Source organism: Octopus bimaculoides, chromosome 7 (assembly GCF_046866305.1).
Source record: "Octopus bimaculoides isolate indiv1 chromosome 7, ASM4686630v1, whole genome shotgun sequence".
Taxonomy (NCBI): Eukaryota; Metazoa; Mollusca; class Cephalopoda; order Octopoda; family Octopodidae; genus Octopus; species Octopus bimaculoides.
The window spans coordinates 112,707,840-112,727,620 of record NC_142934.1 but is presented as its reverse complement, the minus strand read 5'-3'; the positions used below and the strand labels follow the sequence as shown (position 1 = coordinate 112,727,620).

The window sequence follows — 19,781 nt, the reverse complement described above, 5'->3', positions numbered from 1 at the left end:
CACAAATATTCATTTACTAAAAACGTATTTGGTGGTAGAGGGGACATGAGTGGCAGTTCAGGTCCTGTTTTGGCAAAATCCTCCACTGGAAGCTTTTTACCTTTGAGTAAGAGTAACAGTATTGGTGGTGGTGGTAGTAGCAGTAGCAGTAGTAGTAGTTCTAGTATTCATAGCAATAAGAGGAATGTGTTTATAGGAGACGCAAAACCTATGCAATCAGCATTTGCCAGGAAATCAATTGCAAAGGTCTTCGGTGGGGTGCCATTGTCAGAATCGAAAAGATCTTCCACCTCGGTGTCAACCAGCAGTGACCCCAACACTGGTAGTGTGGGGCTTTTTGGAAAATCCACTGAAAGCCATTCAAGCTTCTCCAAGACCAAAACCAGCGGCAGCAGCAGCACCATTAGTAAATATTCGACTGAAGTATCTGCGTCCCCACCACTAAGGAAAACGGGACTCTTTGGTAAACCAGAAAGGACTGGAAGCAGAGCTGATGAGAAAACTGTGTCTGTAAGTGCAGCGGACAACACAACTGTCAGGGCTTCTTTATCTCCTTCAACTTCAAAGGTACGGACTGAGGGTCTGTCCCATAGAGCAGCCTCCTCTTACTCGTATAGGGATGAGAATGAGGATGATGACAGGGTACTGAGTGTTGCCCAGCGGGCTGTCTCCTCCTCCAGAATGGAAATGGACAAAATGTCGAAGGCACCAGTTGCTTCCAAGTTTTACCCAAAGACTGGATTCCGCAGGAAGACTAGCATTGTCCAGAAAGAGGATTTCCATCACAGACGATGGTAGACATAAGAAGGTCCCCAGATCGAGGGGTGAATATGACTTAATGAGATCATCAAATCGTTCAAAGATGTCGAGGAATGCCATGCGGCAACGCCAACTCTCTGAGGAGCTGGAGAGCCACCCAGTGCTGGTCTGCAAGAATATCCCACCTAACTATAACCAGGTGCCGTTTCTCCGCAACCACTTCAGCAAGTTTGGGGCCGTGCAGTGTGTCACTAGGAATCTCGCTAAGCATGCAGCCAACATTCACTTCAAGGACCACAAATCAGCAGCCCATGCTAAAATGAAGGGTTTTAAATTGGCCTCTGGGGTCCACATTCAGATCTTCTGGCACTTGAATCCCCATAAACAATCCTTAACCTCATACGTAGACCTTGACACTGTACCTCCTGATGAAGGTAAAAGACACGGCCATATGCCCCTACCTTCGTCGCGGAGGAGCATCAGCCCTCCTCCACCTCCGTCCACCTCTGGTAGGCGTGACCGCCAGCAACAGCCATCTTGGGTGTCAGATGAGGTTGAAGAGGAGCTGCGCTTGATGGCTGGCACAAGTGACATAAGCGGGGACTTTGTGCAGACCTTAGTGCGAAGCAAGGATGTCGAAGGTCCTCGTGGCCCCATGACTAAGAGAGCTACCACCACCAACACTACCGGTACCACTGGTAATGTTGTTGCTGCATCGTCTCCTCCATCACCTCTGTCTCGGAAGTCCGACAGCCCCTCAAGGCGACACCAGTCTTCCCATCACCATCACCAGCAAGAACCCCGGCGCAAAGTGCAGAAGCAACCCTCGCCCACTACCTCAGGGGTCTCCAGTCAGGCCCCGACCCCGGCTTCAGTTCTAGGGTCTGCGACAACAACACACAGAAAGAGGAAATTCCACCTTCAGCCACCTTTGTCGTCCTCTCCATCCATGACCTCTCAGCCAGCTTTTGCTGATACAAAGAAGAGCATTGTTGGCCCAGCAGTTCCATCCACTGTTAGATCCTACAGCTCTGCTGTCGCAGGCCTTAGGGCAACACCGTCAGCAACCACAACCACGATGACAACAACAGCAGCAACAGCAACAATGGCGACTTCACTTTTCAGGAAATCTGAACATAGTTCCATGATTTTTGGCAGCGACACAGATGTGCAGAAAGGTCAGCACCGTTATTATTATTATTATTATTATTATTATTATCATCAATATCTTTCAATTTTCTTTCCATGTTTTTGCCAAGTGTCTTCCCAACACCTAGGACAAGGAAACCAACTGTATGCATTGGTTTGCCATTGAAATAAACTCACCAGATTGTTTATTTACAAAGTCATAGAATAGAAAAAAAGGGAAAGAAAGACAGAGGCAGAATTATTTGCAGGATAAGCAAAATACTTGAAAAGCAGTGGAGCTGCTGGAGTCATTAGCATACTCAGTTTTGTGACATTGCATCTGAGTTCAAATCCTGCTGAAGTCAGCTTTACTTTTCGTCATTGTGGGGTTGGTAAAATAAAGTAGCAGTAATATACTGGGGTAGATTTAATATTCCTATAAAACAGCCGAGATGTTAACAGAATCATTCAGCCACTACTGTGATTGAATATATTCTTAAGTTCACCATTTCGTCAATCACAGCAGCTTCCAAGCTTCCCCACTAATTCAGTTCTCAACTAAATTGCAAACTGTTAACGGTTTTAAAGAGGACAACTCCTCAGCTACACCTTGGCAGAAAAAGTTTGAGATTTGGTTCAGTAGAAAAAAAGTTACATCAAAATATATCTGCAACCTCAAGGGATGGGGGCAGTAAGGCAGATATTCATCTTCAATTAACATAAATTTGTAAAATTTTAAATTAAAAGCATACGTTTCTTAGGCTTAAATGATAGAAAAATGCCTGGGGAATTCAGAATCATTTGTCGCATTGGACAAAAATTAGTAGAAAAACAGTTATGGGGTAAAATGTAATGAAATTTAATGTCAGTAAATAAGGCTTAAGCAATAAGAATAAAGAATATATTTCTAAAATGAATGTTTACATTGTAAGGCAGCGAGCTGGCAGAAACGTTAGTAGCAGTGATATACTGGGGTAAATTCCATATTCTTATCCAACACTGTAAATGTCAGTGAAATTATTATACAAGGCTAACACTAACTTCCTATTTTTTCTTTATCTTTCCAGCAAACGTAACTATTTCAGCATCTCGGGTCCAGCTTCTTGACCAACGAGACCGATCGATCAGAAATGGTAAGATGCATCCCTACAAAACCCCCCAATTGGTGGGGGTGCTGTTTCACTCTCTCTCCTGTTCCTTTCTGTGTGTGTGTGTTTACATGTGTCTGTGCATGCATATCATAATCAACATCATTTAGTATTATTATTATTATCATATATAATATTATTAAGCAACATCCGAATGTGGTTGATGCCAGACTCCTCGCCCCGACTGGCTCCTGTGCCGGTAGCACATGAAAAGCACCATCCAAACATGGCCAATGCCAGTGCCACCTAGCATACATATGAACAACAGGCTTCTTTCAGTTTCCATCTACCAAATCCACTCACAAGGCTTTGGTTAGTTCGAGGCTGTAGTAGAAGACACTTGCCAAAGGCACTATGCAGTGGTACTCAACCCAGAACCATGTGATTGGTAAGCAAGCTTCTTACCACACAGCCATGCTTATATCATCATCATCATCATTTAACAGTTGTTTTCCATGCTGGCATGGATTGGACAGTTTGACTGAAAACTGGTAAGTTGGGGAGCAGCACCAGGTTCCAGTCTGATTTGGCAAATACATATGTATGTATATGTACAGACGATGGGCTTCTTTCAGTTTTTGTATACCAGATCCACTCATAAGGCTTTGGTAAGTCTGAGGCTATAATAGATGACGCTTGCTAAAGGTGGTGCCACACATTGGAACTGAACCTGAGACCTTGTAGTTGAGAAACCAACTTCTTAACCACACAACCATTCCTGTTCCTGTACACACACACACATTATCTCAATGCTTCCCACCCCTCTTTTTTATCACAATTATCTCATCTCACCATCTCCTTCTTATCATACACCTTTCTCCTCTCTCTCACACACACCTGACCCTTATTACTGTCCTCTTTCAGCAGGTCTAAAGAAGAAGTCCAATCTAGCCACTGCCAAGGCCCTCATTGGAACCTGTCCAGATATGTGTCCCGAAAAAGAACGCTATGACCGTGAAGCCAAGAGGCGTCTGCACATGTTTGAGATGCTGCCGGCCACCAAAATGATGGCCTACCCTCAAGTTGATCACGCCCGAGCTGTGAAGGAATACAGTCGGTCTTCAGCCGATCAGGTGAGGAGCAGACGACGAGGTCCATACAATGGATCTGTGTGTGTGTTTGTATGTGAGTGTACATATCTACTTCTGTCTGTGTGTACATGCATGTGTATTTGTGTCTATTTGTGTGTGCATGTGTCTGTGTGTATCTCTTTGTGCACAATAATCCCACACCGTGTCATGGTTCACCTATCATGCCCTCAGTACGTCGTGGATTTTTCTGGCTATTCTATGTAAATTTATATCACAGACTTCTCAGCAGATTGCAGATTTCTGTGGCCAATAGGGATTTCACTTTTTTTTTAGATTATAATTATTTCTGTCGTAAAATAAGCATTTTCACACCTAGAAATTAATGTATTAACAATTAAAAATACAGTACAGGGGTCGATATAATCAATTAGTCCCCTCTCCCCAAACATCAGGCCTTGTGCCTATAGTAGAAAGAATTATTATTATTATTGTTCTTATTATTTTGTTGTTCACAGGAAGAACCTCTCAGCCATGAGCTCAGACCAGGCCCCGTACTTGTGCGCACGATGAATTATCTGCTCTCTGAGATTGCCAACATGGGCCAAGATGGACTGTGGGCAGAATGGTTTGATTTCCCTATGGGACCGCAGCAGAGGAATCAGAAAAGTCAGTCAATATTCATTATTTTTTATATATATATATATACATATTTTGTCAACATCATCATTGTTTAACATCAGCCTTCCATGCTGGTATGGGTTGGATGGTTTCACAGGGGTTGGCTAGGCAGAAGGCTGAATTATGTTTTGATGTCTGCTTTTGGCATGGTTTTACAACTGGATGCTCTTCCTAATACCAACCACCTTAGGTGCTACACAGGACCATATGGTTGGCTAGCAAGCTTCTTACCACACAGCCATATCTGCACCTATATATATATATATATATATATATATACACATACATATATATATATATATATATATATATATATACATACATATATATATATATATATGTATATATATATATATATATATATATATATATGTATATATATATATATATATATATATATATATATATATATATATATATATATATATATATATATATATATATACATACATATATATACATACATATATATACATACACACACACACACAGATATGACAGTATTCTTTCAGTTTCTGTCTACCAAATCCACTCAGAAGGCTTTGGTCAACATGTGGCTATAGTAGGCACTTGCCTAAGGTGCCATGCAGTGGGACAATTTTATTTTTGGGACTAAAACCTTCCAGTTCAGTGCCCCAGCATGGCCACAGTCCAATGATTGAAACAAGTAACAAAATAAAAAGGTAATTCGTTCAATTTCAACTCCGTCACTGTTGTTCATCTTGTTTCATCCCTTGTTATCTCTTTTATCAGGACATAACACAACAGATGATGTGCAACGGAGATGCTGTGGCCCTCATCGAGAAGTGCATCCGTTTCCATGTGTTTGCATCGGAGCGACTGTGCGAGGAGGACATCTCTGTGTTTTCTCCGAAGATTAACAATGGAAACCTCACCAAATGCCTGCAGAGCCTTAAATACCTCTATACTGACCTCGACAAGAAGAAAAAGATACGCTTCGACACAGAGGCAGAGTTCCGTTCCTACATGGTCCTGATGAACCTCAATCAGGGTGATATCCTCAGGTAAGTTGGGTTTAAACAAGTTAAAGCAGAATGAACCATTGATACAATAATGATGAGGTATGATAAGGATGAAACATGTCCTTGTTATCACTGAATAATTTTATCTTTTTTTGTTGAATCATGTTCTTCTTGTGGTTGTTGTTATATAGTGAGCAGGAAAAGTGCTTCCAAGTGTTGTATAATGAAACTGTAGATGTCTCCTGATAGAAAGTGGTTGAAGCTAGCCATTATAAATTGACCAGTGGCCGGTCGTCGAGAAGGGATCGAGAGTCAGCAGTTCTAGTCAATGTCTTGTGGAGCTATCAGCGATAGTACGACAGAAGTTAGTGTATTGCTCTTCTGGTACGAAGAGATACAATGGTATTGCATGACTGGTAACTGTCGTGGCTACTTGCGTAAAAGAGCAACTACAGTATAATGGCAGTCACACATCCCACCAGTTTACAAAGATACACTGAAATGCTTCCAGATCAATCCTGACATGTGGCAAACGCAGGCACAGGATTTCCCTGCCTGGCTTAGCTGCACTGACAGAGGTGCCACCTCTTACAAACAGAATCGGATCGAAAAAGCACAGAGAAAATGTGAGCTGTGCAAGTCGAGAGCCAACTGCTTGTCTTCATTCTTTGCAGACCCCAAGTGCTTGACCTGTGGTCGTACGTTCCGGGCACACAGCCTGGTCGTCCACTGCAAGCCATGCTTTGACCCATCTTCTCCCATGTCACGTCCTTGGTCATCATTGACAACAAAGGATGGACATTATTATTATTAGGGGTTTTAATTGTTGTTTAACCCCAGGTCGGTCCTGATCCCGGCAGACCTATGATCAAAGACGTTCCAGCTGTGACCATCCCGTCTTCTATTCAGGCATAGTGTATCTAGGACTACATTATCCAGCATGGCTGCAATCAATCACTGTAACAAGTAATAGAGTAGAGACACACACACACACACATTTATGCATTTTTATACGTTTAACTCATTTCTGTTTCTTTCTGCCTTTTCCAGAGAAGTCCAAACTCTTTGACCGGAAGTAAGGACTTCCCCAGAAATCCACTTTGCTCTTCAGGTATACTCGGCCCTCAACAGTAACAATTATTACATCAAGTTTTTCAAACTGGCCCTGCATCATCCATCGCTATTTCATGCAGGTTCGCAGTAAAGCGTTGAGGATCCTCCGCAAGGCTCTCACCTTTGGAATGAAACCCGTTGCCGTGAGCGAACAACAATTGTTGCCTTTATTTGTTTGTTTATTTCCTTCTTGTGGTTGGCTGACCATTCAGCACCACCGCTTCTACTACCACCACCACCACCACACCACCTCCTGCACTACCACCACCATCACGACTACAACTTGGCCCCTTACCTTGAGTGCACCCTTACGACCATAGCAATACACCTCCACCACCACCCCACTACCATGTTCTCTCTCTTTCTCTCTTACAGTACCCCCTCAGTGAACTGGTACGTACCCTATGTTTTGAGTCCACCAGTGAGGCTGGAAGCTTCTGCAGGCATTACGGTTTCACAGTCGAAGGTTCGGACGTCCTCCTTGACCGCTCGTCATTTATTGAGCCTGAGGTTGCTCCGTGTCTGGTCCGAGCAGTGAACTTCATAGAATCCAAATGTACCCGACCAATTGGTGAGGTGAGTATGAATGAGCTTTGCTTCAGGGCAGGTTTAAGGTGGGGCTTGAGTTCAGGATGGAGTTTGGATTTAGGGCAGGGCTTGGGTTTAGGGTGTGGCTTTGGTTCAGGGCAAGGCTTGAGTTCAGAACAGGAAGGTGGGTATGAAAGAAGGGGAAGGTGTATATATATATACATACATACATACAATGTGGGTACTGAAACGTTCCTGGCTTTAAGAGAATTATGAGATGCCTTGTTTGAGGGTCACCTTTCTAAGTCCTTTTACAGGGCTTACAAAAGCTGAAGGACCCCTGCAATAAGTGTGTGAATCTGAGAGGGAAATATGTTGAATCGAATCATCTTTCTGTGTTTTCGTTTACTCAAAGCCAGGAACTTTTCAGGATCTCCTTGCACATGCATGTGTGTGTGTATGTGTGTATATAAATCTACATACATTTATAACGTGGATATTTTGAAGCATGACCTTGTATGACCTATCTTTGTGTCTCTCTCTTTACAGGTGATCAATGGAGGTCCTTTACAGCCTGTCAAACTCCCAAACCCCATAAACAGCTTTGACGAAGATGGCAACCTGAAGCAGGAAGCGCTGAGCAAGGAAGGTAATGTCTGTGGCTTTGGGTTTCCTTACATCATGTGACAACACATGGTGCTAGTTGTCTTGGCTCACTGTCACACTTCTTCCTAGTCTCTTGAGATATATATATATAGCAATTAGAAAATGGAGGAGAATATGTGGTACCCATCGACTTGCAGACAGTGTATTCCGTTGAGTCAACTTATTTTGTAACTAAAATGACAAAAACGACAACATACAAATGCTTATGACATACCATGTTGTATGATAGATACTATCCCTTAGTGGGTTGAATCCTCAACCCCTAACTCTCTTGCATTATATATATATATATATATATATGTACATATATATATATATATATATGTATGTTTTTATGTATATATATATGTATATCTGTCTATGTATATCTTGACAGATGCTCACCAACTGAATCTGTTCCCTTCACCACATCCAACATCTTGTCATTCCAGTATTGCAGGCCCAGAAGGACTCTGTCACCATGGAAACAGAACCATCCGAGGGTCCAGACACAACCCAACAGCTTCCGCCTGAAACGACGAAGCCAGCTGCTCCCTGCAACATGCAGCTGGCTGTTGCCTCAGAGGAGCCCTTATGGCAGGGATCCGATCTTGTGGCTTCCAATGCTGAAGTATCTTTTGACCCTGCACTGGTCACTGGGCAACAGCAACTACGAGAACAACACCAACAGAAGGCATCTAAATCAACAGCACTGTTACTGGTATGTAGAATCATATTTATGTGTGTGTGTGTGTGTGTCTTTGCAGAATTGTCAGCATGCTGGGCAAAAGTGCTTGGCAGCATTTCATCCATTTTGACATTCTGAGTTAAAGATCCATGGTGACCCCTCTGTTTTTCTGTTTTTCGTCCTCTCAGGATCGATCGGGTAAGTACCACTTGAACAGTAAGGGTTGATAAAAATTTGATAGCATTTTGAAAATTCGATGGCATTTTATTTGTCTGTACTTTTCAAATTCCACTGAGGTCGACTTTGCTTTTCATCCTGTTGGGATTGATAAAATAAGTACCAGTTGAGTACTGGGGTCAATGTAATAGACTTACCCTCCCTCTCGAAATTGCTGGCCTTGTGCCAAAATTTGAAACCTATATGTATGCATGTGTATCATCATTTAACATCTGCTTTCCATGCTGGCATGAGTTAGGTGGTTTGACTGGAAACGGTCAAGCTGAGAGCTGCCCCAGGCTCTAATCTCTTTTGGTTTGGTTTCTACGGCTGGATGCCCTTTCTAATGTCAACCACCTTCTGGAGTGTACTGCATGTCATGTAAAAGGTACCCTGTACACTCAGTAAAGTAGGTGGTGTTAGCGAGGGTATCTATGTGTAGAGACCATACCAAAAGAAAGTAGCCTGGTGCCTCTCCTGTCCATACCAGCTCCTGGTCTTAACATCCAAGACCTGCCAGAATGGCAAATAGACATTAAATGGTTATGATGATGATGGTAATGTACACCAATTCAATTTTTGTTTTTAAAACTAAAAAGACAACTTTTTATATCGTTTCAGGTCAAGGAAATTGCCAAGGATTTGTTTTTGGGGGTCATTGCAACATTTGCAAGAGAAACCTCACAGGAATTTTATCAAAAATCTGAGCAGCTTCGAGATGCTGCTTCCGATGTCCAGCGAAGTCTGAGTGATGATGTTGTGAACAGAGAGATGCGGTAATTGGCATTTGTTATGCACACACGTAGATATATGTGTGTGTGTATATATATATATACATATATATATATACACACACACGATGGGCTTCTTTCAGTTTCTGTCTGCCAAATCCACTCACAAGGCTATAGGAGAAGACACTTGCCCAAGGTGCCATGCAGTGGGACTGAACCTGGAACTATGTGGTTGGGGACCAAGCTTCTTACCACACAGCCACCCCTGCACCCATATATATATATATATATATATATATATATAAATGTGTGTATATGATTGTGTATACAAGTTTATGTGAGTGTGCGTGTCCACATGTGTATGTATGTGTATATACACATATATATATATATGTATATATATGTGTGTGTGTCTGTGTATGTATGTGTGTATATATATATATATATATATATGTATATATATATATATATGTATATATATATATATATATATATGTATGTGTATATATATATATGTATATATTTGTGTATATAGGTGTGTGGATGAGTGTATCTGTGTGTATGTATGTATACATGTATACCTGTGTGTGTGTGGGGGGGGGTGTATGTATGTTTGTAAGTGTATATATATATATATATATATGAGTGTATATGTGTACAAATCTACGTATATGTAAGCATGTATAATTGTGTATGTATTTGTATAAAACCATATATATGCGTTATTAGGTTCTGTATGTAAGTACATATTTCTATATGTATGTGTGTATGTATACATGTATGTATGCGTGTATGTGTGTTTATGTATGTATGTATATATATGTGTACATGTGTGTATGTGTATATATGTGTATGTGTACGAAAAAATATATATATGTATATGTGTGTGTGTGTGTATATGTATATGTATGCATGCACACACACACACATATATGGATATGTGGATGTATGTATATGGGTGTGTGTATGTATGTATATATAAAAACACTTGAGTTATTTTCCTTTTATATATACACATCATCATCATCATCATCATCGTTTAACGTCCGCTTTCCATGCTAGCATGGGTTGGACGACTTGACTGAGGACTGGTGAAACCGGATGGCAACACCAGGCTCCAATCCAAATTTGGCAGAGTTTCTACAGCTGGATGCCCTTCCTAACGCCAACCACTCAGAGAGTGTAATATATATATATATATATATATATATAATATATTGTTCCATTAAGGTATGATCAACAAAAATACTCCATCCAGTGAAAGATAAATATTATTTAATGTACACAGTACAAAGATACAAGCCACTGTCAGTCTCTTGCATTGGAGACACCAGGCATGTTATAAAAACCTGCCTAGACCCAAGTCTCCAAAGGAAGAAACTATCAGTAGCTTGCACCTTCATACTGTGTACATTACAGGAAATATATATACGTATGCATGCATATATACTCACACACACACACAAGATATATATATATATGTATATGTATGTATATGCATGAGTGTGTTTACATATGTATACATGTATGTATATGTATATGCGAATCTGTTTATTTGATTAGGTAATAGGCGTAGATGTATAGCTATGTGTATGTGCATGAATCTATTTCTATTTATACATGTGTGTGTATATATAGATGGATACATATGTGTATATGGGGACATGCACACATGTGTATATTTGTATATGCGTGGGTACGTATGTGCATATGTATAAATGTGGACGTATGAGTGTGTATATATATATATGTGTGTGTGTGTGTGTGTGTGTATATATATATATATATATACATATGTATATACAGGTGCACATATGTATGTATGTGTATATACGCATATATATGTGTGTGTATCAGTATGCATGTATATGTGTGTGTTTGTATATGTGTATTTATGTATGCATGTACGCTCTCACACATTGATTGGTATGTGTTGTCCAACCCACTATCCAGCAGCGTCCAATTCTCTAACGGTTTTTTTCAAAAGAATCAAGTCATAACCTTATCCATCTATTGTTTTCATAATCGGTCATAATGTCTTACGTTTAAGATGATTCCCATGCTTTCCCTGATGAGAAGGTTACAATTTTAATATCAAAGATCCCTATGGATCACACAGGTTGTAATCCTTTGAAACATATGTAGGAATAAAGTATGCAATTATAACATGCGTTTTCTCCAATCCTTAAATTCTTAAATATACTCAAATACCCAAAATTTCAAGGAGTTCCTGCCTTAAAAACAGGAACTAAAGCACAGTTATTTTGTGTTCTTTGCTACATTGGTTTCTATTAACCCATTTATTCTATCAGAAGAATTTTTATTCATTAAGATAGAAGAAATACACATAATTATATATATATATATACACACACACATATATATATATACATATGCACACACACACATCATAGCTAATTTTCGTTATAAATATATGCATGTTTATGTTTGTGTGTCCATGTAATAACATGGACGTTTGCACGTCTATATTTGTGCATGAATGCAATGTTTATATCTAATTATTTTTTCTTATTTTTCCTTTCGTCCTTCTAACCCCTGCCCTGCTCTCATCTCCTCTCTACCTTGTTCTTGCAGTGTTACCGCGCAGGAGGTGCACACTGAGTCCACTGCTGATGGTGCAGCAACAGCACCAACACATGTGGCACAACCAGGTTTTAAGTTTGAAATTCAAGAACGCCCCTCTCTCATCTCATCTTCACCTTTCTCTTGGAGTGAGGTCACACAGGAAGGGCACACTGTGTCGACTGCTAATGGGGCAGCAACACATGTGGCTGAAGCAGGTTTCCAATTTGAAAAACATGAAGAACAACTAGAAGAAGATGAAGATGAAGAAGAAGAGAGACTGCAGAGGCTTCTTCAAGCGAAGACGAAAGAGCTGAAGAGTTTGAGTCATGAAGATGATGAAGGTGAAGTGACGGAGATAGAGGAAGAGGAAGAATTTGATGAGGCCAAGTTATTGAAGGATGATGATGAGGAGGAGGAGGAGGAAGAAGAGAAGCAGGCAGAGGTGGAGGAGAAACAGAAGAGGCAGGAACAGGTAGCAGAGATATTGTCAATGCAGGAGACGAGGGATAGGCCTTTTATGAGGCAGGAGCTGGAAGAAAGGTCCCAGAAGGAGTTGGAAAAGGAAAGGAAGAAAGAGGAGGAGGAGGAGAAATATAAGAAGGCCATGGTTGAACGAATGCGTGAAAAAGAAAGTGCCATGAGAGCCAGAGCCATTGCAGAACACGAAGCAAAGAAGCGACAGGACGAAGAGAAACAAGTGGCTCTGCTGAAAGCAAAACATGAAGCAGAGGAGAAAGAAATGCGAGAAAGACTGAGAGCTAAGAAAGCTGCTGCAGAGGAAGAAGAGAAGAGAGTGGCTGCAGAAGAGGAGCAGAGAAGAAAGAGGTTGGCAGAAGAGATGATTGAACAGATGGTAGAGGAACATGTATTGACTGAGGTTCAGTCTGTGGTCAGTCAACAGATGAGGTGAGGAAACTGGACTTTTTTTACTTCACTTTTATTATTACAGTTAATGCCACTAATTTTTTCCTTATCAGAAAAACATTTTAGAATACTGAGGGGTAGATTTCATATTCCTAAAAAACATCCTAAAAATCAATGGAATTGTAATAGAAGACTAACCCTAACCCTTTACCTTTCATTCTGTCGTTGATGCTCTCAACTAACCCCTACCCTCTCCTAATAATTTCTGGCCTTATTACCCAATGTTGAAACTATATTTATTAGCAAAGGTAGAATCGTTAGTATGCTCGACAAAATGCTTCGTGGTATTTTGCTCGTTGCTATGCTCTGAGTTCAGATTTCTGCATGTCACTTTGTTTTGAGTTCAAATTCTGCCAAAGTCAACTCTGCTTTTCATCTTTTCGGGGTTGATCTAATCGACTATTCCCCTACTCCAACATTCCAGGCCCTGTACCTTCAGTAGAAAGGATTATTATTATTCTTTCCTTTCGTTATAACTTTATTTCAGCCTCATTAGCACCAGGCATCCTCCGGAGGCCAAGAGTAGCAAGGGCACTTTTGTTTTGTTATGAATGCTAAAATTATCACCGCATTTATTCCATTTTAGATGGGGAGTGCTTTCCGTAGAATAAGGGCTGTACCCATTGAGGCTATCTTTTGTAGTTCATTGAGATTGGAATTACCAGGGAGTTGCTGAATATACTTCTCAGCTCCCTTCTTTATCATTCCCAATGCACCAATTACTACTGGTATTAGCGTAGTTCTCAGCTTCCACATTTTTGTGATTTCTATTTTCAGATTTTTAGAATGAGAAAGCTTTTCGTATTCCTTTCTTGAGACATTTTGATCTTGTGGGACGGACAGACAAGTTCCTCTGTATTCCTTGATCACAGTGTCTGTTTGATTGGAGTCAATTTTTCTCTCAGTTTGTATTGTATGTTTTATTATTATTATTATTATTGTTAATTTTTCTGTTATTCTAGTGACATTGAAAAGGAGCTCCATGATCGACTTGTGGGAGAATGTTGCCAGAGAGCAACAGAAGACATCGTGAATGAAGTGGTTGGGGAACTGTGTGTGACGGAGGGCCATGCTTTCTACAGAAACGATGTTGAGCTGCGCCTGGAGGCCCTACGCAAGGCTGAGCATTGTGTGCGACTCTACAAGATGAATAAAGTCCTGGAATGTTGGAAGCAGAGACAATTGCAGCGCCAGCATGAGCGTGATATGACCATGTTCCCTTCATGGCCGTCACTGGCTCCACTTGATAAGCAGCTGAAGACACTCTGTGGGAAGGAACATGAAGGTGTGGTAGGGGACACGCTGGTCATGGGAATCAACCAAACCGCTCACCTCTCCATGGAGACCCCCGTCGCCATCAGCCGGCGGGATGGCTATCTACCCTTGGCCCTGACCCTCTGCCACATGAGGCGTCATTTGATACAGCAGAAGGCTTGGTACCCGCTCGATTTAGCAGCAACAGTTGGGCCAAACCTTCTCAGCACCAGCAGTTACGACACACAGATACATTCAGGTAAGATTCCTCTACACTGTCCATCCTTTTTTCTCATTGGGTGGGGCTGTGTCAGTGTTCTGGTCAATCCAGATCTTATGACCAGAGGCTTTCCACCTGTAACTGACCTGTTCTTTTTTTATTCAGTTTCGTCTGTTGTTACGTTCTGAGTTCAAATTCCGCTGAGGTCAATTTTGCCTTTCATCCTTTCGGGGTCGATAAATTAAGTACCAGTTACGCACTGGGGTCGATGTAATCGACTTAATCCGTTTGTCTGTCCTTGTTTGTCCCCTCTATGTTTAGCCCCTTGTGGGCAATAAAGACATAAGAGAGGCAGAAACAGGTGTGTTGCTGTAGAGGTGGGGACATGGTTACCTGGCCAAGGGAGAGATGGACTTCTTTCCATTTCTACCAATCAGATCCACTCACAAATCCTTGGTTGGCTCTAGGCTAAAGATGCCATGGTGTGGAACTGAACCTGGAACCATGTGGTTGGCAAACAAACTTCTTACCGCACCTTCACCTGTTTTCTGATATTTATTTATAATGTTTGTAACTTTTGATCTCAATTTTTCTTGTTTGTTTTCAGGTCAAAGCAGTGGCTCCCTCTACTGGAAGCTGATAATGTCATTACCAGAACTAGATGAGCAACAGACAGACAATGCAACCATGTACAGCCTGGAGTTGAGTGACTGGCTGAAGGCTAAGTTGAGCAAAGGAGCAAAACCACAGTCTGATCTCGATAATGTAAGTCTGTTTTACAGGTACTTATTAGAGAGGCAGTATTTTATGACTGGGTGATCTCCCTTCCACTAACCCTCACTTGTTTTATCAAGTGAGGACTTGGGGGGGGGGGGTTCCCCTGCCATTTAACTTTGAAAGGGAAAATGGTCTCATGACTCCCCATCATTTAATGTGTGTTTACCATGCTTGTATGGGTTACATTGTTTGACAGGAGCTGTATCGTCTGTTTTGGCATGGTTTCTCCAGCTGAGTTTCCTTACAGTTTCCCTCTGCCATTTCCATACACCACCACAATCACTCTGTTCCCCACTAAAATGAGATTCTGTCTTTTTCCATTTCAGATGTCTATTCTGAGCCTTTACAAATGTCATCTTGAAGGGTCATCCATAGGTAGACAGCAAGGGGACACAATGTTACATTTCTGTCTCCGTGAGGTCACTGGCTCATTGACCCCTGACCTCATACAGCACATTAAGAATAAGAGACTGTTTTGTGGCACCAGTGGCCTGCTTTTTGTGCTGCCTCTCTTGAGTAAAGTCGATGATAAAGAGGTAAGTAAATACACACATTTCTTTTTAATTGTTTCACTCATTAGACTGCAGCCATGCTGGAGCACCACCTTGAAGGGTTTAGTCAACCTCAAGACGTTTTATTTTTAAGTCTATTCTACTGACCTCTCCTGTAACTACTTACCAAAAGGGTCACACCTAAATATGCACAAATTTTTTACACACATGGGGTTAGGGTTAGGGTTTAAAGGTTAGGGTTAGAAGTCATCACTTCGCAAGAGTTCCAGCACTGTTTTGTGTAGTGTCTGGAAGGATGTATTGTTTCAAATGGAGAATACTTCGAAGGGGATAAAAGTGTAAACATGGAAAACTAAGTGAATAAAATACTATTGATATCTGGATTTTAAAAATCCCTAATCAGGAAATTACATCCTCAATTCCGACAGTATGTATATATATATAATCCCTACACACTTATTTACTTTCTCTCTCCTTTTTTACCTCTTAATCCTTTCTGTCAAAGTGCATATGCTCAAAATGTAAAAGGCTTTTCCATTCTTCCCAAATGTTAAACTAATACACTTGCTTGTTGTTCCTACACCTGTCTTTGTCTATTTGTTTTCTGTAAAGTTGAACCACACACACACACACACACATTCGTGTCTACTTTTCTCTCTCTTTCTCTCATTCACAGAGGTACTGGCTCGATGCTCAAATCCGACTATCGACCCTGCTCCAGGCCAAGCCACAGCAACCCAACCTCCCTGTTGCAGTTCTTGTACCCCATGATGAAACTGAACCAGGCTCTCCTCCCAGTCTGGAGCAGCTACAGCTGAAGTTGGACCTGTCATGCTTGATTAATCAGGAGTTCGTTTCCACCGTCAAGGTCTTCACTTTACCATTCCGGTGTCATGAAGAGTCAGGCTTCGATGTGGAACATGTTGCCGTGGAAACTGTGGTAAGTATGTTCTTGAAGTCTCATCTTTTACTTTGTTTCAGTCATTAGACTGCGGCCATGCTGGAGCACCTCCTTTAGTCGAACAAATCAACCCCCAGGACTTATTCTATTGACCTCTTTTGTCAAAATGCTAAGTCACTGGGATGTAAACACACCAACATTGGCTGTCAAGTGATAGTAGGGGGACAAACACACACATACATAATGGGCTTCTTTCAGTTTCTGCCTACCAGATCCCCACATAAGGCTTTAGTCAGCCTGAAGCTATAGTAGAAAGCACTTACCCAAGTTGCCACTCAGTGGGACTGAACCTGGAACCATGTGGTTGATAAGCAAGCTTCTTACCACACAGCCACGCCTTCGCCTGTATATATATATATATATATGTGTAGTATCTGTTTATATATCAAATTGTTTACTAATTAACAAATGACTGAGAAGGTTAATCATCATCATCATTATTGGCTCCCACCACACCCCTCTACCATTACCATTGCCCCCCCCCCATATATGACCACCACCACTGTACTGCTCTCCTTCTCCCACGAGATAAAAAAACCCACCTTTCTTCGGTGAATGAATTTCTTTTCCCCTTAAAAAAAAAAACAAAGTGAATGCAAAGAAACATGGCAACAGCAGGTAAATTGTTATGGTAACGATGCGTGGAGGGGACGGCGTTGGTGATCAAGTGTGCCTCTACATGGTCGGTAGCTGGCATAGCAGTGTCCTTCTACCTGGTGCTGGAAAGAGCAGCTAAGTCTCTCTCTTGAAGGCTGGAAACATACATGACTGAGTTGAGGCCAAATAACAATTATAGCCACTAATACTAACTACTATACATTAGATAATGTAGTCCTAGCTACACCATGCCTTCCTCTGTTCCTTTGCAGCTCTCCACAACTGTCTCAGGTGGTTGGCCAGCCACCGCCCCTGTCAACCAAATCTGGAGAAGAAATACCTGAAGGATTTCATTGAGGACTTCCTAGCTTCTCAGTTTTATGGTCCCCTGCTGTATAACAGGGGACTGCGCTCTGTCGAGGGTTACCTGCAGCAGGTAAGGACTCTTTAATTAGGGCTGTGTATGTGGGGGGATGACTGGGTATGTTTAGGGCTGTGTATGTGGGTGATAGTATGTGTGTGTGTTCGTGGGAGTGATTGTGTGAGTGAATGTATAAGCAAATGTATGTGACTGTATGATTGTATGTGTCTGTATGTATTTGTGTGTGTGTGTGTGTGTGAAACTCTCAGTGTGTATATATGCATCTATGTTTGTGAAGGTGTGTGTGACTCTAGGTGTTATTCTCTGTGTGTGTGTGTGTGTGTGTGTGTGTTTGCCTATATCTATGTATGTGGCCTTTCGATTGTGTGTGTATGTGTGTGTTGGTAACCTGTGTAGTTGCTTGTGTGTGTCTATATGTTAATGTGTGAACCAGTTCACCTCTAAATCCATCTTTCTGTTTTTCTCTGAACATTTGTGTGTCCTGAATGTTTCATCGAAAGCCTCTCTCTCTCTCTCTCTCTCCCCTCTCAGCCCCCAGATGTCATCATTGACTTCTACAACTCCATCCTTCGACCCTTGATTGACTGCGTTACCGACTCCGTATTTACCAGCTACTCTTGGCCAGTCACGGAGTTTGTAGATGCCACAGCACAAGGGGCACACGACAACGGTGAGTTTTGATGGCACACAACCTGTGTCTTTTATACATGTGTGTATGTGTATGTATACATATATATATATATATATATAGATAGATATATACTTCTGCCTCATTCACTACTAGTGCTTTATTTTCCCCTTCTGCAGTTAGCTAAGTTATTTCTTCTTAGTAATGCCACACAGGCTGTTGATCGTACCTCCGGTGACTTCAAATAAGTATTTCTATTCTTCTTGTAAACGTGAATATTATTATCATGATTACTTCTCCAATAAATATCCTGAACCCTGTATTACCATTAACTAACATTAATATCCATATAATAGGCTATGATGTTTTATTTTTATTCACTTTCTTCACTTCATATAAATATGTAATTCGTTTTCCTTATATAGTATATGTTTTAGTTGAGGTTTCCCTTAGTTATCTCCCTTGCTCCATCTTTTTCACTCAGCAACTTACCTCCCCACATTTCAATCATTCATTCAATTTAAACCTTTAGCATCACGTTTACAACCTCCTCCCTTTATATCTCTATGTAAACAAGGGTTCTTATTCCTAAAGCCCATGGAATAATATCATTGATCCCTTTTTATCTCTATGTAAACAAACGTTCTAACGGTCACTGACCATGTAACATCTTTGCTCGTAAGTTACCTCATCATTTCGTATTTGTCTTGCTTTCATATGTTTATTTGTGGATTCCCTTGAAGAGGAATATATGAGGAATTCCAGCAGCTCTTACTTCTTTGTAGAAGAGCTCTCTCATATATTTTAAAACATGTGTAGGAATTAAAGGAACTTTTATTTCTATGCGTTTTGCTCCATTTATTATTATTATTATTCATATCTTCTCAAAATGTATCACTTTAACTTGGTATCTCTACCTGTAAAACGGCTGTGATATCTTGGTTTCTAGTGTAATTTTGCTACTTCTGGTAACTATTAATATATTTACATTATCAAAGGATTTTTTTTAAAACTGAGACAATATTAATATATACATAAACTAATATATATATATATATGATATGTATGTGTGTATATCATCATCATCATCATCATCATCGTTTAACGTCCGCTTTCCATGCTAGCATGGGTTGGACGATTTGACTGAGGACTGGTGAAACCGGATGGCAACACCAGGCTCCAGTCTGATTTGGCAGAGTTTCTACAGCTGGATGCCCTTCCTAACGCCAACCACTCAGAGAGTGTAGTGGGTGCTTTTACGTGTCACCCGCACGAAAACGGCCACGCTCGAA

At 41.0% G+C, this 19,781-nt stretch overlaps 1 protein-coding gene and 1 long non-coding RNA gene across 2 annotated transcripts in view; one reads left to right on the top strand and one right to left on the bottom strand.

Moving 5' to 3' along the window:
* Positions 1-19,781, bottom strand: part of LOC149134895 (uncharacterized) — a 101,479-nt gene that overhangs the window by 26,673 nt on the left and 55,025 nt on the right. The window lies entirely within an intron of this gene.
* Positions 825-19,781, top strand: part of LOC149134896 (uncharacterized) — a 19,344-nt gene continuing 387 nt past the window's right edge. The window contains 20 exon segments of the mRNA XM_089354568.1: positions 825-1,937; positions 2,904-3,020; positions 3,903-4,108; positions 4,582-4,701; positions 4,703-4,732; positions 5,498-5,769; positions 6,778-6,891; positions 6,893-6,983; positions 7,216-7,416; positions 7,918-8,017; positions 8,466-8,782; positions 9,539-9,693; positions 12,190-13,140; positions 14,121-14,671; positions 15,240-15,397; positions 15,736-16,040; positions 16,325-16,352; positions 16,547-16,901; positions 17,752-17,915; positions 19,747-19,781. The exon segment at positions 19,747-19,781 is cut by the window's right edge and continues 387 nt beyond it. Coding sequence (XP_089210694.1) covers positions 839-1,937; positions 2,904-3,020; positions 3,903-4,108; positions 4,582-4,701; positions 4,703-4,732; positions 5,498-5,769; positions 6,778-6,891; positions 6,893-6,983; positions 7,216-7,416; positions 7,918-8,017; positions 8,466-8,782; positions 9,539-9,693; positions 12,190-13,140; positions 14,121-14,671; positions 15,240-15,397; positions 15,736-16,040; positions 16,325-16,352; positions 16,547-16,901; positions 17,752-17,915; positions 19,747-19,781 — 5,369 coding nt within the window. The 5' untranslated portion in view covers positions 825-838.